This window comes from Leucoraja erinacea, chromosome 13, assembly GCF_028641065.1.
Source record: "Leucoraja erinacea ecotype New England chromosome 13, Leri_hhj_1, whole genome shotgun sequence".
Taxonomy (NCBI): Eukaryota; Metazoa; Chordata; class Chondrichthyes; order Rajiformes; family Rajidae; genus Leucoraja; species Leucoraja erinaceus.
Genome location: NC_073389.1, coordinates 48,134,115 through 48,149,257, shown reverse-complemented (window position 1 = coordinate 48,149,257; position 15,143 = coordinate 48,134,115). Strand labels below are relative to the sequence as shown.

Here is a 15,143-nt window from a genome sequence, read left to right as displayed (position 1 = left end):
CATACTTAATTTGTTTGTATTTCCTAGTAAAAATAGTTTCTCCCACATGGCTTTGCTTCTCACAAAACAATCACCTGCGCCTATTTAGGGGTTGGTTTTCCACCCCCTGCTCAATGCCAATACATAACTGCCTGGTAATATAGTCTGTAAACACAAGGTCAACTTTCCTACTAATAGCATTCAGCTTTCTTCCTTCACTGCCATTTCAGTAAGACTGCCTGGGTTTTAAATATCAAATATAAAGGGCTGAATACGTTAGAATTCTAGCAACTTGTGTTGGCAAAAATGAACCCGTTTGGACAATCCAGATAATCCCTAGTTCGAGCTGACAGCATATTTGTTACTCAAAGCTTTTTTCCGTTACATAATTTTTATCCATTTCTAATCATTCCTCTTGTCCACTGCCACAAAAAATCTCAATTTGTCCCTTTATCACCTAACGATTGATTTAATTACCGTATTAACTGCCCCCTCTTTATTCTTTAAAAGATGTTCAATAAATTTAGAACCTTGAAATCCTTGTTAAATGTGCAGATTCTCATTGCCTCGCATGCTAGGATTAACTAATTCCTTATTCCCAACATATGGTCTTCAACTTCCCGACCCGAAACATCACCCATCTATGTTTTAGAAGGAAATGCAGGTGCTGGAAAATCGAAGGTACACAAAAATGCTGGAGAAGTCTGAGGAAGGGTTTCGGCCTGAAACGTTGCCTATTTCCTTTGCTCCATAGATGCTGCTGCACCTGCTGAGTTTCTCCAGCATTTTTGTGTACCATCACCCATCTATGTTCTCCCAGAGATGCTGCCTGGCTCGCTATGTTACTCCAGCATTTTGTGTCTACCTTTGGATTTCAATTTCCTTGACATGATTTAAAGTTGTACCCAGAACCGGATACAATCTCCAAGTATCAGGATCTTGGTGTTCGTCCAAGGAACCCTGAAAGCACCAGAACATGATAAGGTGATGATGTTCGTGATAAGGTGAACATGGCAGGTCAGATACTTTCCTTTGTTTGCCAATGCACAGAGTACAAGAGCAGGGAATTTATGGCACTAGGCATTATTAGTCAGGCCACAATGGAGCAGAGGAGACTGACCAGGATGATGTGTGCTACATTGGTTTTCAGTTCTCATGAGATACTGTAATGGGTGGGTTTGTGTTTCTCAAAGTGAAGCAGGCCAACTGTGGAGGTGTACAAAATTAGGAGATATGTACACTCTGTAGGTAGTTGGAAACATTTCCCTACAGTAAGAGGACCATGCGTTAAGAGCAAGAAGAAGGAGTAAAGGTTTAGAGGTGATCAGGTGGATTTTCTTTCACTCAGAGATCAGTTAAAATCTGGAACTCACTGCATGAGAGGATATTGTATTGTATTGTATTGTATATCTTTATTGTCATTTCCTGAGTATTCGCATACCCAGAGGAAACAAAAAAACGTTTCTCAACCAGTGCCCATTCAGTGTGAGAGGATAGTGGTAGGCAAATTTACTCTCAAACATTTTCCGAAATAGTTACAGGTTGGGGGTTTGTGATACTTGGCACTTGAAAGTCCCTACAGCCTGTGGGAAAAGGCTCCTGCTGGAGCAATGGAGGTGGAGGTAAAGATGAGGCATACTCTCAACTTTTAAATAGTTACAAGAACACTTGAATTCCTACAGTATAAAAGGCTAGGGAGCAATTGCTGATGAATGTGATTAATACCTTGGTTTTAGTTTAGAGATACAGCATGGAAACAGGTCCTTTCGCTCACACCGACCATCGATCACCTGCACACTAGTTCTATGTTATCCCACTTGTGCATCCTGCATACTAAAGGCGATTTACAGAAGCCAATTAATGTACAAGCCTGCACGTCTTTGGAATATTGGAGGGCATCGGATCACCAGGAAAAAGCACACGCAGTCACAGAATGTACAAACTCCGCACCCGTAGTCAGTATTAAACCCGAGTCTCTGGCGCTGTGAGGCTCTACCAGCTTCACCACTGTGCTGCCCCACTGATAGGTGCCTAATGTTCAGCAATGGAAGACTGTTTCTTTGTTGTATGAATATGACCCAGCCATTCATTCAAATGGTACATGCTCTGTTGCACGGACTCAGGCTCATTGCTTCACCACCCTCTCATTAAATCCACTGGCCCCGATTCAAACACGTCTTGTTAACCAACCCAGCAGCAGCAGCACCAGCACCAGACAAGGTATCAACATCTCTCCCTTGCACAGCAAAAACCTGATACCATTTTCACTCCACACATCGGCATTTTCCAGCACAGGTCACTCAACAAGAATCATATCGAGGAAATATGGCTGATGTCAAGGTCAAATTTGGCACAAATTCTACACCATTTGAAATCAGCTCAGTTAATAATGAATCAAGTATGGAACATTCCGATCTTTATGATAACATCAGCTTCTTTAAAGTACTGAACGAAAGTTGGATAACAATTCTATTTGGAATCTTTAGCAGAACTGAAATTTAAACCAATGACTTGTTTGACAATTCCAATTACCATAAACATTATTATGTTCTACCAAATGCAAAATCTACCAGATAATTAATCATTAGATTTTACAGTTTTGTTATCCTTCTTCCACCACCCATTTCAGAAGAAATATTTATATTTTTAAAAAGTGAACAAAAATAATTCTTGGGCTTTGAGCAGCATCCATGTTCGTGAACCATTTAAATAAGATCACTTCAACCAGCAAATTTATCGAAGTTGTATTTATCCAAGGAGTGTTGAGGTGCAATTCAAAGATAAACAACACATTACCAAGTAAATAAATCGCATCAATCTGTAGTAATCAAACATGGAAATCAATTCCAGAATACTCATTCAAGATGATTTGGCAGTTTTAGTAACTCTAAAATCGAATGAAGTCATGGAATTGCAACGTTCGGTTCATGAATGGGTTAGAAACATGGACATAAAAAATAGGTGCAGGAGGAGACCATTTGGCCCTTCGAGCCGGCACCGCCATTCATTGTGATCATGGCTGATCGTCCCCTATCAATAACCCGTGCCTTCCTTCTCCCCATATCCCTTGACTCCACTAGCCCCTAGAGCTCTATCTAACTCTCTCTTACATCTATCCAGTGACTTGGCCTCCACTGCCCTCTGTGGCAGGGAATTCCATAAATTCACAACTCTCTGGTTGAAAAAGTTTTTTCTCACCTCAGTTTTAAATGACCTCCCCTTTATTCTAAGACTGTGGCCCCTGGTTCTGAACTCACAACATTGGGAACATTTTTCCTGCATCTAGCTTGTCAAGTCCTTTTATAATTTTATATGTTTCTATAAGATTTCCTCTCATCCTTCTAAACTCCAGTGAATACAAGCCTAGTCTTTTCAATCTTTCCTCATATGACAGCTCCGCCATCCCAGGGATCAATCTCGTGAACCTACGTTGCACTGCCTCAATCACAAGTGGTTAAGGTGGTTAAGATGTATAGATAGTGAGGCACATGGAAATGGGAAGGAAAATAAAATCAATAACCCACAACCTGATCATCTTATCAACCTCTATGGCGCTAAATTTAGATTTGAATGCATTTGCCAGCTTGGTTCAAGGCAAATGTGATTCCTTCAATTTTGCTTCTCCCTCAAACATATATCCAGACAAAAGTAAAATGATAGACACAAAAAGCTGGAATAACTCAGCGGGCCAGTCAGCATCTCTGGAGAGAAGGTATGGGTGGTTTTCGGGTTGAGACCCCTTTTCAGACTGGTTAGGGATAAGGGAAACGAGAGATATAGCCGGTGATGTGGAGAGATACAGAACAATGAATGAAAGATATGCAAAAAAGTAAAGGTGATAAAGGAAGCAAGCCATTGTAAGCTGTTTGTACGGTGAAAATTAGAAGCTAGTGCGACTTGGGTGGGGCAGGGATAGAGAGATTAAAATGATGCAAGGTCTCGTAGTTTAACAATCAATTTTCTAACAGAACGGCTGAAGTGACCAACCTTCAAGTTATTGAGTATAGGAGCAGGGAGGTTCTACTGCAGTTGTACAGGGTCTTTCTTGGTGAGACCACACCTGGAGTATTGCGTACAGTTTTGGTCTCCTAATCTGAGGAAAGACATTCTTGACATAGAGGGAGCACAGATAAGGTTCACCAGACTGATTCCTGGGATGTCAGGACTTTTATATGAAGAAAGACTGGATAGACTCGGTTTGTACACGCTAGAATTTAGAAGATTGAGGGGAGGATCTTATAGAAAATTACAAAATTCTTAAGGGGTTGGACAGGCTAGATGCAGGAAGATTGTTCCCGATGTTGGGGAAGTCCAGAACAAGGGGTCACAGTTTAAGGATAAGGGGGAAATCTTTTAGGACTGAGATGAGGAAAACATTTTTCACACAGAGTGTGGTGAATCTCTGGAATTCTCTGCCACAAAAGGTAGTTGAGGCCAGTTCATTGGTTATATTTAAGAGGGAGTTAGATGTGGCCCTTGTGGCTAAAGGGATCAGGGGGTATGGAGAGAAGGCAGGTACAGGATACTGAGTTGGATGATCAGCCATGATCATATTGAATGGCGGTGCAGGCTCGAAGGACCGAATGGCCTACTCCTGCACCTATTTTCTACGTTTCTATAATCTCTCCCTGTGGCTCAAAATTCAGCTTAGTTTGACAAAAATACAATTTGGATTCCCAACACAGCTTTGAGATCTTGGTTCACGAAAGCTAACAGTTGGCTAAAAGCAACTCGCAGTAACACTATCTACAAACTGTGAACTCCAATAGGAAATGCATTTTAAATTGGTTGCAAAAGCTTTGAGCTTGCAAAATAAAATTGTGCTAAACACAAGCCTCTCTTTTATTTGAATCTTTAACCCAAATCTCACTAAGTCCATTCATTCAAATTCTCATAGATATCCAGTGGGAAAATACTTGAAAGTCAACTCAAGACTATTCTTTTCATATCCTCAACAACTCTCGGTACAGTGGTGCTGCCTCACAGCACCAGAGACCCAGGTTCGATCCTCACCTCAGGTTTGCTCATTCTCATGACCACATGGGTTTCCTCCCACATCCCAAAGAATTGTGAGTTTGTAGGTTAATTGCGCTCTATAAATTGTCCTTGGTGTGTGGAGAGTGGATGTGATAACATCGAACTAGTACGGAAAGACACAAAATGCTGGAGTAACTCAGCGGGTCAGGCAGCCAGCATCTCTGGAGAACATGGATAGGTGACATTTTGGGTTAGGACCTTTCTCCAGAAGTTACCCGAAATGTCACTTATTCATGTTACTCCAGAATGCTGTGTCTTTGCCTGGTAATCCAGCACTGCTGTTCCCAGTTTCTACATAGAACTAGTGTGAATGGGTCGGCGTAGACTCGGTGGGCCAAAGGGCCTGTTTTCATGGTGTATCTTTCAATCAATCTCTGACCTGTGCACTCTTCAAATTTGTCCACCATACATTCTCCACAGCTAATAGGTGCTATGTTTTCGTAGTCTGAAGAAGGGTCAGCCCAAAACATCACCCATTCCTTCTCTCCAGAGATGCTGTGTGTGTATATATACATATTCATTGGTATATGGTCACACTGCTCTGTTCTGTTCTGTATATATTTATGCTTACTATATTCTGTTGTGTTGAAGCAAAGCAAGAATTTCATTGTCCTATCTGGGACACATGACAATAAACTCTCTTGAATCTTGAATCTTGCTGCCTGTCCCACTGAGTTACTCCAGATTTTTGAGTCTATCTTATGTTTTCAACTGTCTGGCGTTGAAGCTCTGAAATTTCCTCCCTAAATACAATTTTTTCACCATGCTTTGTTCACCTGCCCCTATATCTTCTTTCAAGATTTCAGTGTCACATTTTGATGATAATGCTCTGGGGATGTTTTTGTCACAATGCTGGTGCTGCACAAGTAAAACTTTGTTTTCCAGCATAACAATGGTTAATGCACAACATTCCCTTGCAAGTTCAGAAATTCTAGGAGCAGAATTAGGTCACACAGCCCATCAAGTCTACTCTGCCGTACAACCATGCTGCTCTATCTTAGCAATGTTGGCCTTCATAACAAGAATTCTCTGCCACAGAAGGTAGTTGAGGCCAGTCCATTGGCTATATTTAAGGGGGTTAGATGTGGCCCTTGTGGCTAAAGGGATCAGGGGGTATGGAGAGAAGGGAGGTACAGGATACCGAGTTGGATGATCAGCCATGATCATACTGAATGGCATTGCAGACTCGAAGGGCCGAATGACCTACTCCTGCACCTATTTTCTATGTTTCTAAGAGGAGTTGAGTATAGGAACAAATAGGTCCTTCTGCAGTTGTACAGGGCCCTAGTGAGACCACACCTGGAGTGTTGTGTGCAGTTTTGGTCTCCAAATTTGAGGAAGGACATTCTTGTTATTAAGGGAGTGCAGCGTAGGTTCACAAGGTTAATTCCCGGTATGGTGGGACTGTCATATGCTGAGAATGGAGCGGCTGGGCTTGTATACTCTGGAGTTTAGAAGGATGAGAGGGAATTTAATTGAGACATATAAGATTATTAAGGGTTTGGACACGATAGAGGCAGGAAACATGTTCCCGATGTTGCGGGAGTCCAGAACCAAGGGCCACAGTTTAAGAATAAGAGGTAAGCCATTTAGAACGGAGATGAGGAAACACTTTTTCACACAGACAGTTGTGAGTCTGTGGAATTCTCTGCCAGAGGGCAGTGGAGGCCAGTTGTCTGAATACTTTCAGACGGTCAGTAATTATTGGCCTCACTACTTAACCAAAAAATAATTATTTAAAAAACTTAATGGTTCAGAAAAATCTGCAAAGTAGGACTGTGAGTTCTATAAAGTGTTTCGCTTCATTAAACCCGCACTACACTGAACAACTGACATGGACCTGCGAATTAGCTCAATGCATTCGTTTTGTGCAGCTCAGCTGGTTAATTGTCCGAGTTACAGCAGCCGTGGAAGAAGCCCCAAACTTGCATTCTATATGGTATTCTCAATGGAACCCGTTGCAATGCTGCAACAAATACTGAACTACGTGCTGGCCTCATATTACACGTTTAAAAAAAAACCATAATGTGTTGTGTGGAGTAGTTTAAACTAACTGTAAGTGCATAAATGCAGTTATAATTCTGGAAGATTCTGTGACCACCAGCCGTTTGGGGTGAGTGCATTTGACTGATTGCGACTGCGGAGCGGATCTGGTATGTGTTATCAGCTGTGTTGGATAAAAAAAGAAACGCTGCTCCGCATTGAATGAAGGAAGGAGGGGGAGGTGGATAGAGAGGGAGAGAGGGGGGGGAGGGAGAGACAGAGAGAGGGGGGGGGGGGAGGGGGGGGGGGGAGAGAGAGAGGGGGTGGGGGGGGGGGGGGAGAGGGGGGGGGAGGGAGGAGGGGGAGAGAGAGAGAGGGGGGGAGAGAGGAGAGAGAGAGAGGGAGAGGAGAGGAGGGGGAGAGAGAGAGGGGGGGGGGGGAGGGAGAGAAGGAGAGAGGGGGGGAGGGAGGGGGGGGAGAGAGAGGGGGGGAGAGAGAGAAGGGGGGAGAGAGAGTGAGGGGGGAGGGGAGGGTGAGGGGGGAGGGGGGAGGGGAGAGAGAGGGGAGGGAGGGGGGGGGAAGAGAGGAGGGGGGGGGAGAGGAGGGAGAGGGGGGGGGGGGAGGACAGAGGGGGGGGGGGGGAGAGGGGAGGGGGAGGGTACAAGGGAGGAGGGTACATAAATAACCTCACTTACCGCGGTGGACCCGGACCGGTTTGCAATGAAGACCTTGATAACCATGGTTTTCCCCTCAAAGATAATCCCGCAGGAAATAAGAAGGTGAAAAGGAGAGGAGATTTAAAAAAAATAAATAATAAGATGCAAGGACTCCGAGCCCGTGAGTTCCCAACCAATGCACAGACGCCCACAAACCCGACCCCAAACCCCAGCCCTTTGTCCCGCCCCCTCACCCCCAGCGGATTGGTCGAGAGACCCTTCCTGGTGGGCGGGCCGACGTAAATCTGCCTCCTGATTGGGTGGGGGACCCGTCCATCATTCGGCCGCCCGGGTCGGAGCGTGGGAGGCTCCCTCTGTATAAGGCAAGTGAACGCGGAGAGCCAATGAACTCGCAAGTTAACACAAGTTAGCATTTAATTTTATTAAACTCTCCCCCACCCCCCTCTCCTTCCCTCCCTCTCCTTCCCTCCCCCCCTCCCTCTCCTTCCCTCCCTCTCCTTCCCTCCCTCTCCTTCCCTCCCTCTCCTTCCCTCCCTCTCCTTCCCTCCCCCACTCCCCCTCCCTCCCCCCCTTCCCTCCCTTCCCTCCCTCTCCTTCCCTCCCTCTCCTTCCTTCCCTCCCCTCTCCTTCCCTCCCTCTCCTTCCCTCCCTCTCTCGTCCATCGAACAGAAGACTTTAAATTTCAGGGGCATTAAAACTATTTGAGGCGATTTCTACTTCTTCTTCTACAGTTTGCAAATAAGACGTCGGGGAGACAACCTCCCCCAGAGCACAAAACAAAAATGTTAACGCCGACTGCCGGATGTTCGAGCTGAAAGCAAACACTGTCGGATATGATAGCATCTGTGGTCGGCCAGCGAGGCGTGAAGTGGCTGAGGTTGGGTGAGGGGGAAAATGCAAAATGGGAAGGAAGTTGAACATTTAAGCACAAAAAAAAACTGCAGCCCCTGGTAATCTGAGATAACAAACAGAAAACGATGGAGAAACGACAGCAAGATCAGGCAGCGTCTAATGGCAGAGAAAAGTTAACATGTCATGTCTGAGATCCTGCATGAGAATTCATCAGGTCTGAAATGTCAATAAGAACTGCAGATGGTGGTTTACAAAAACAAGGACGCAAAGTGCTGGAGTAACTCAGCGGCTCAGGCAGCATGTCTGAGAACATGGATACGTGACGATTTGACCCTTCTCCTTCCCACCCAAATCATTTTCCCGCTACCTCTTCAGGTAGAAGGTAGAAGAAGCCTGAAGACTGCAACGACCAGGTTCAGGAATAGCTACTTCCCCACAGCCATCATGTTATTAAACTTGGCTCGGACAAAACTCTGAACATTAATAGCCCATTATCTGTTACTTGCACTTTATCAGTTTATTTATTCATGTGTGTATATATTTCAATAATGGTATATGGACACACTGATCTGTTCTGTAGTCATGCCTACTGTGTTCTATTGTGCTGAAGCAAAGCAAGAATTTCATTGTCCTATCAGGGACACATGACAATAAATTCTCTTGAATCTTGAATTCCCTCCCCAGATACTGTCCTTTGCAACCATATGAGTTGTAACACCTGTACCTATACCTCCCCCCTCACATCATCCAGGGATCCCGTCAGTCCTTCCAGGCGATACAGAGGTTCACCTGCATCTCCTCAACTTCATTTGGTGTTCCCAATGGAGAACCCATTGAAGTGTCTCTGTTTATGACTGGACCTGCGGAAAGTGTTAGCGAAAGGCAGACCAAACCAGAACTGTCACAGAAGAATGGCACTGGAGGAGAAGGGTGTGGTCAAATGTGATCAAGATCACATCTTACTTGGGGATGTACAGGTTTGTAGGTTAATTGGCTTTGGTAAAACAAATTGTAAATTGTCCCTAATGTGTAGTGTGGTGCGGGAGGCGCTGACTTGGTGGGCCAAAGGGCCTGTTTCCGTGCTATATCTCTAAAAGAAACTAAAATTACATGCAGGTTGAAAAGTGTGGTGGGATTCCACGGTCAAGTCATAGGAGATGTCATCATGACATTGATAAATGCCCTTTACATTTTTGTGTTTGTGTGCTGTAAAGCCACGTTTGTGCAGAAGAGTTGAATAGTTGTACAATAGTACAAGTTCAAGTAGCTTCAGGTCAGTGTTCTTTTGATCCACATCCAAAAGCCCAGACATTCTTCAGAAATAGGTATGCATGTTCTGAAAGCAGACAGTTGGTAATAATGATAGCCTGGTCAAATGCTGGATTAAGCGATCTGAAAGATAAATTGACTATATTAAAAAAATGTGGGGGATCATGTTTGGCACAAATGAGATTCTACACAGCACTGGATCAAAAGTCAAGAGTGTTTAATTGTTATATTTTCTATGGACTCCTACACTCTGTGGACAATGTACAGAAACAAATTAACCTACAAACCTGCACATCTCTGGAACGTGGAAGGAAAAGAGAAAGCTCACATGGTCACGGAGTATGTCAAGAGTATTTTATTGTCATGTGTCCCAGATAGAACAATGAAATCCTTCCTTGCTGCAGCACAACAGGATATGTAAACATAGTACAGTAAACAATATGATAAACGAGAGAGAAAAAAAAGTGCAGTGTGTATATATACACCATCTGTAATTGGACCAACAATGGTGGTGTCTTCGGTGAGCTGGAAGATGGAGTTCGCACTGTGTCCCGCTACACAGTCATGAGTATAGAGTGAGTAGAGCAAGCGCTGAGCACACAGCCTTGAGGTGCTCCCATACTGTTTGTTAATGAGGAAGAAGTATTTCTGCCAATTCGAACAGACTGTGGTCTGTGGATGAGGAAGTCGAGGATCCAATTGCAAAGGGATGTGCAGAGACCCAGCTCCGTGAACTTGGTAACCAGCTTAGAGGGGATGATCCGTACTCCCCCGTGCAAACTCCATACAAACAGCACCCATGGTCAGGATTGCAACTAGGTCTCTGACGCTGCAAGGCAGCAACTCTCAAGCTGCACCATTGTGACACCAACAATTATTCTCTAATCTCCAATATGAAGGTTAATTTTGCCCAATCTTCACATTGAAATTCTGGGAAATAAATTAGTGGAAGTACTTTGCTCTGTTTCTCATGCTGGTGATATCATTATTTATGTAAGATCAGAACCAGGCAAAGTATTCCATATGAGCTCTCACCAAAGCCCCAAATAATCTCAGGAAGTCTTCCTTTATTTAATACAACCTAAGATTGCAGCTATTTTATTTTACGAGATGTCAAGTAAAAATTGGCATCTTCATATGATTTTGATCTGAGATGTTAGTTTTCCCACCTACTCAACAGAAGAGCTGCTAGGACTGAGATTTTTCATATCAAGCCAGATATTGTACATTAAAACACTGCCCAATGACGTAATCACACATTTCACATTACACAAAAAGCTCACATAATGTGGTGGCAATATTTACTGGTAGATATAGAGTTATACAGATGGGAACAGGCCATTTGGCCCGACATAGAATGCTGATCTGTGCTAATCCTATTTTTCCCATTCTCTCTTGTCCAAAAGCTTTTTTACATGTTGTCCTTGTATCTCCATCTACCAGCTCCTCTGGCAGCTTGTTCTATATATACACCTCCCTCTGTGTGAAAACGTGACCCTCGTATCTCTTTTAAATATTTCCCCTCGTATCTCCAAATTATTTACTCTAGTTTTTGACTGGAAAAAGACAGTGACTCTTTACCCTATTTATGTCCTAATTTTATAAACCTCTATAAAGTAACCTTTCAGCCTCCCTTGGCTATAAAGAAACATAGAAAATAGGTGCAGGAGTAGGCCATTCGGCCCTTCGAACCTGCACCGCCATTCAATATGATCATGGCTGATCATCCATCTCAGTATCCTGTACCTGCCTTCTCTCCATACCTCCTGATCCCTTTAGCCACAAGAGCCACATCTAACTCCCTCTTAAATATAGCCAATGAACTGGCCTCAACTACCTTCTGTGGCAGAGAGTTCCAGAGATTTACCACTCTCTGTGTGAAAAATATTTTTCTCATCTCGGTCCTAAAGGATTTCCCCTTTATCCTTAAACTGTGACCCCTTGTCCTGGACTTCCCCAACACCGGGAACAATCTTCCTGCATCTAGCCTGTCCAACCCCTTAAGAATTTTGTAAGTTTCTATAAGATCCCCTCTCAATCTCCTAAATTCTAGAGAGTATAAAACAAGTCTATCCGGTCTTTCTTCATATGAAAGTCCTGACATCCCAGGAATCAGTCTGGTGAACCTTCTCTGTACTCTATGGCAAGAATGTCTTTCCTCAGATTTGGAGACCAAAACTGTACACAATACTCCAGGTGTGGTCTCACCAAGACCCTGTACAACAATTCCAACCATTCTAATCTCTCCTTATAACTGAAGTCTCCCATTCTAGGCAATATCCTAGTAAATGCCTTTTGCACTATTACCAGTACTACTTCATCTATTCTAAACTGTGGTGAGCTCTACCGTTGTGGTAGACGAGAGGTGGGTTGGGATAGGGGAGGTACCGAGATCTACCTCAACCTCGACTGATAACAATCCTGGATAGTTAAAAGCTTTGGGGGCATGTTAACTATATTAAAGGCGCTATGTAAATGTAAGCTGTGATTGCCGTGCTGGGGAACTAGTAGCTTTGGTCCAAGACCTTATCGTGGAAAACAAAAAGTATCCGCTGTCCACCTCATTTTGAATTGCAAAAGCACAATCGAGGTCTCAAATAGGTTGGGTTGGCTGTAATTCGGTTTTTTGCCGTTTGTGAAATAAAGACAAAGGGAGAGAATGTATCCAGCTCCCTGGAGACCACTGTGAGCGCAAGTGCTCAGAGCGCCGCTCCCTTCGTTTCCAGGGTGATGGAACTAAATATTTGATGCTGTGTCCATTCGGTACCGTCCACCCAACCACTGTTACGCACTCGCCCTTTCAGCGGAACTCGCAGGGAAATGTTGCACATTCCATGGACATCTCCTGTCTCTTTCAACCTCGTCTTTCCCACAGTAAATCGGTAAGTCTAGTTCAGCAATAGATTCGATTTCCACAAAGCTACGAGGTGTCTTGACCCTTTGAAAAACAATGCCAACACCACGCCTCTCCTTAAACGATTATTCTGCTTTTGTTTGATTCCATAACAGCTTAGTATTTAGGGGCATTTTCTGAGATGAGTTAGTTACAAATCGTAATGTGACACAACGCCAATTTAAAAAAAAAAGGAATTCTATCTTCAGAAACAGAAACATTATTTTTTTAAACGATAACAAACATCAAACGTCACAAAGCTTGATAATAAAATGGGTTTCTGTTGATTATCTAGTGTTTTTGTTTGAAAGGTGGGTGCTGATGACATAACAGAGGAAATCGATAGCTGAGAGTTTTTACTGAACACCATAAAGAGTGAGAGAAACGTTGAAGATGAGAAGTTGATAAATATGATAACCATTTCTACTGTCTGGCCTTATCCTAATAATATTAGCATAGAAACAAAATTAATAAGACATTTTTGGATGTTCCATCTGTTCCAACTCCCTCTGCTCTACCAATAATTACCATTTTTTTAGTCAACATGACTTTTAGACTTTAGAGATACAGTGTGGAAACAGACCCTACAGTCCATGCCGACCAGCGATCACCCCGTAGACTAGCACTGTTTTTACACAGAAGGGACCATTTACAATTTTACCGAAGGCAATTAACTTACAAACCTATAGTGTGTAGTGGGTACAAACCTTGGTCAAAAACCTCTCCTATCCTAAGTGTGGGAGGAAATCGAGGCTTCCGTTGAAAACCCACGCGTTCACAGGGAGAACCTGCAAACGCCGTATAGACAGCAAACGACGTGGTCAGGGTTGAACCTGGCTCAATGGCGCTGAGAGTAACTCTACCGTTGCGCCACCGTGCTCTCCTGAACAAACTTTTACATAATTGCTGCCATGTTTGTGGATGCATTTTTAAAGAAATTGTCTACCCATTGTTGCATGTAACCAATAATACTTGAATTATGTAAACCAATGTCTCAATTCCATGTTGTTGCAAACATCAAAGCCTATATTAGACCAATGATCAGTAATCAGAAAGAGAGGGGGACCTCGTTGAAACTTAACAAACAATGAAAGGCCTGGATAGAGTGAACATGGGGAGGGATATTTCCACTAGTGGGAGAGTCTAGGACCAGAGGGAACAGCATCAGAATAAAAGGATGTACCTTTAGGAAGGAGATGGGGAGGGATTTCTCCAGTCAGAGGGTGGTGAATCTGTGGAATTCATTGCCACAGACGACTGTGGAGGCCAAGTCTTTGGGTATTTTAAAAGCAGTTCTGGATTTGTAAGGTGTCAGGGGTTATGAGGACAAAGCGGAATAATCGGGGTTTAGTGAGAAAAAAAATCAGCCTTCATCAAATGGCAGAGTAGACTTGATGGGCCAAATGGCCCAATTCTGCTCCTATAACATGAACTTATGAAGGTTCTTGATTGGTAAGGGTGTCAAAGATTTCGGAGAGAAGACATGAGCATGGGGTTGAGAGGGAAAGATAGATCAGCCATAATTGAATGACAGTGTAGACTCGATGGGCCGAATGGCCTAATACTGCTCCTATGTCTTATGCATATGAATTTAAGGCAATTGGTGAATATAGCTGCAAGGAGAGATATTTTTAGAGAGCTGTCATCTGATATGAATTGCTGGAAGGTTGATAGAAGCACATACAATATTAACTTTCACAAGTATAAAGTTGAAAAAACCCAGAAGATGCTGGAAGTACTTAGAAAGTTAACTTTGATGCTTTGCCAATAGCTGTATCTCACCCTTCCGAAATGCTGCCTGACCAGTTGAATATTTCAAGTGTTTTATTTTAGACTTACAGTTTTACTTTGAGTGAGAAATAGTTCTAATTAGATAGTTCCCAAAAACAAAATGGAATAATACTCTCCTATGTTGTACGACTAAGCATCTAATGAAGCACCGGACAGCACGAACACTTTCCCAAAAAGTTAATCTGCAAGTCAAATCGGTAGCAAAGAAAGCAAACTCAATGCTAGCTTTTATTTCAAGAGGGCTTGTATACAAAAACAGGGGTGTATTGCTGAGGCTTTATAAGGCTTTGGTAAGGCCGCATTTGGAATATTGTGAGCAATTTTGGGCACCATATCTGAGGAGGAATGTGCTGGCTCTGGAGAGGGTCCAGAGGAGGTTTACAAGAATGATCCCAGGAATGAGTAGGTTAACCTATGATGAGCTTTTGTCGGCACTGGGCCTGTACTCACTGGAGTTTAGAAGAATGAGGAGGGACATTAAAACATGCAGAATAGTGAAAGGCTTGGATAGATGTGGAGAGGATGTTCCCACTAGTGGAAGAGTCTAGGACCAGAGGTCATAGCCTCAGAATTAAAGGATCTTTTAGGAAGGAGATGAGGAGACATTTCTTTAGTCAAAGTATGGTGAATCTGTGGAATTCTTTGCCACAGAAGGCTATAGA

General features: G+C 43.3%; 2 protein-coding genes across 9 annotated transcripts in view; one reads left to right on the top strand and one right to left on the bottom strand.

The window, feature by feature from the left end:
* Positions 1 to 7,896, bottom strand: part of LOC129703009 (adapter SH3BGRL-like) — a 49,821-nt gene extending 41,925 nt beyond the window's left edge. For 3 of the 5 annotated variants that reach the window (XM_055645171.1, XM_055645172.1, XM_055645173.1), the window contains exon 1: positions 7,695 to 7,895. In XM_055645171.1, coding sequence (XP_055501146.1) covers positions 7,695 to 7,739 — 45 coding nt within the window. In that variant the 5' untranslated portion in view covers positions 7,740 to 7,895. Of the gene's footprint in view, positions 1 to 7,694 lie in introns of all 5 variants that reach the window. The other 2 variants (XM_055645170.1, XM_055645174.1) reach the window with 2 other exon arrangements.
* The window catches only part of LOC129703008 (lebercilin-like protein), a 44,523-nt gene continuing 35,473 nt past the window's right edge, over positions 6,094 to 15,143 (top strand). The window contains exon 1 of one of the 4 annotated variants that reach the window (XM_055645167.1): positions 6,094 to 7,129. The gene's annotated coding sequence lies outside the window, so the exon portion shown is untranslated. Of the gene's footprint in view, positions 7,130 to 12,383; positions 12,680 to 15,143 lie in introns of those variants that run through there. The other 3 variants (XM_055645166.1, XM_055645168.1, XR_008724488.1) reach the window with 3 other exon arrangements.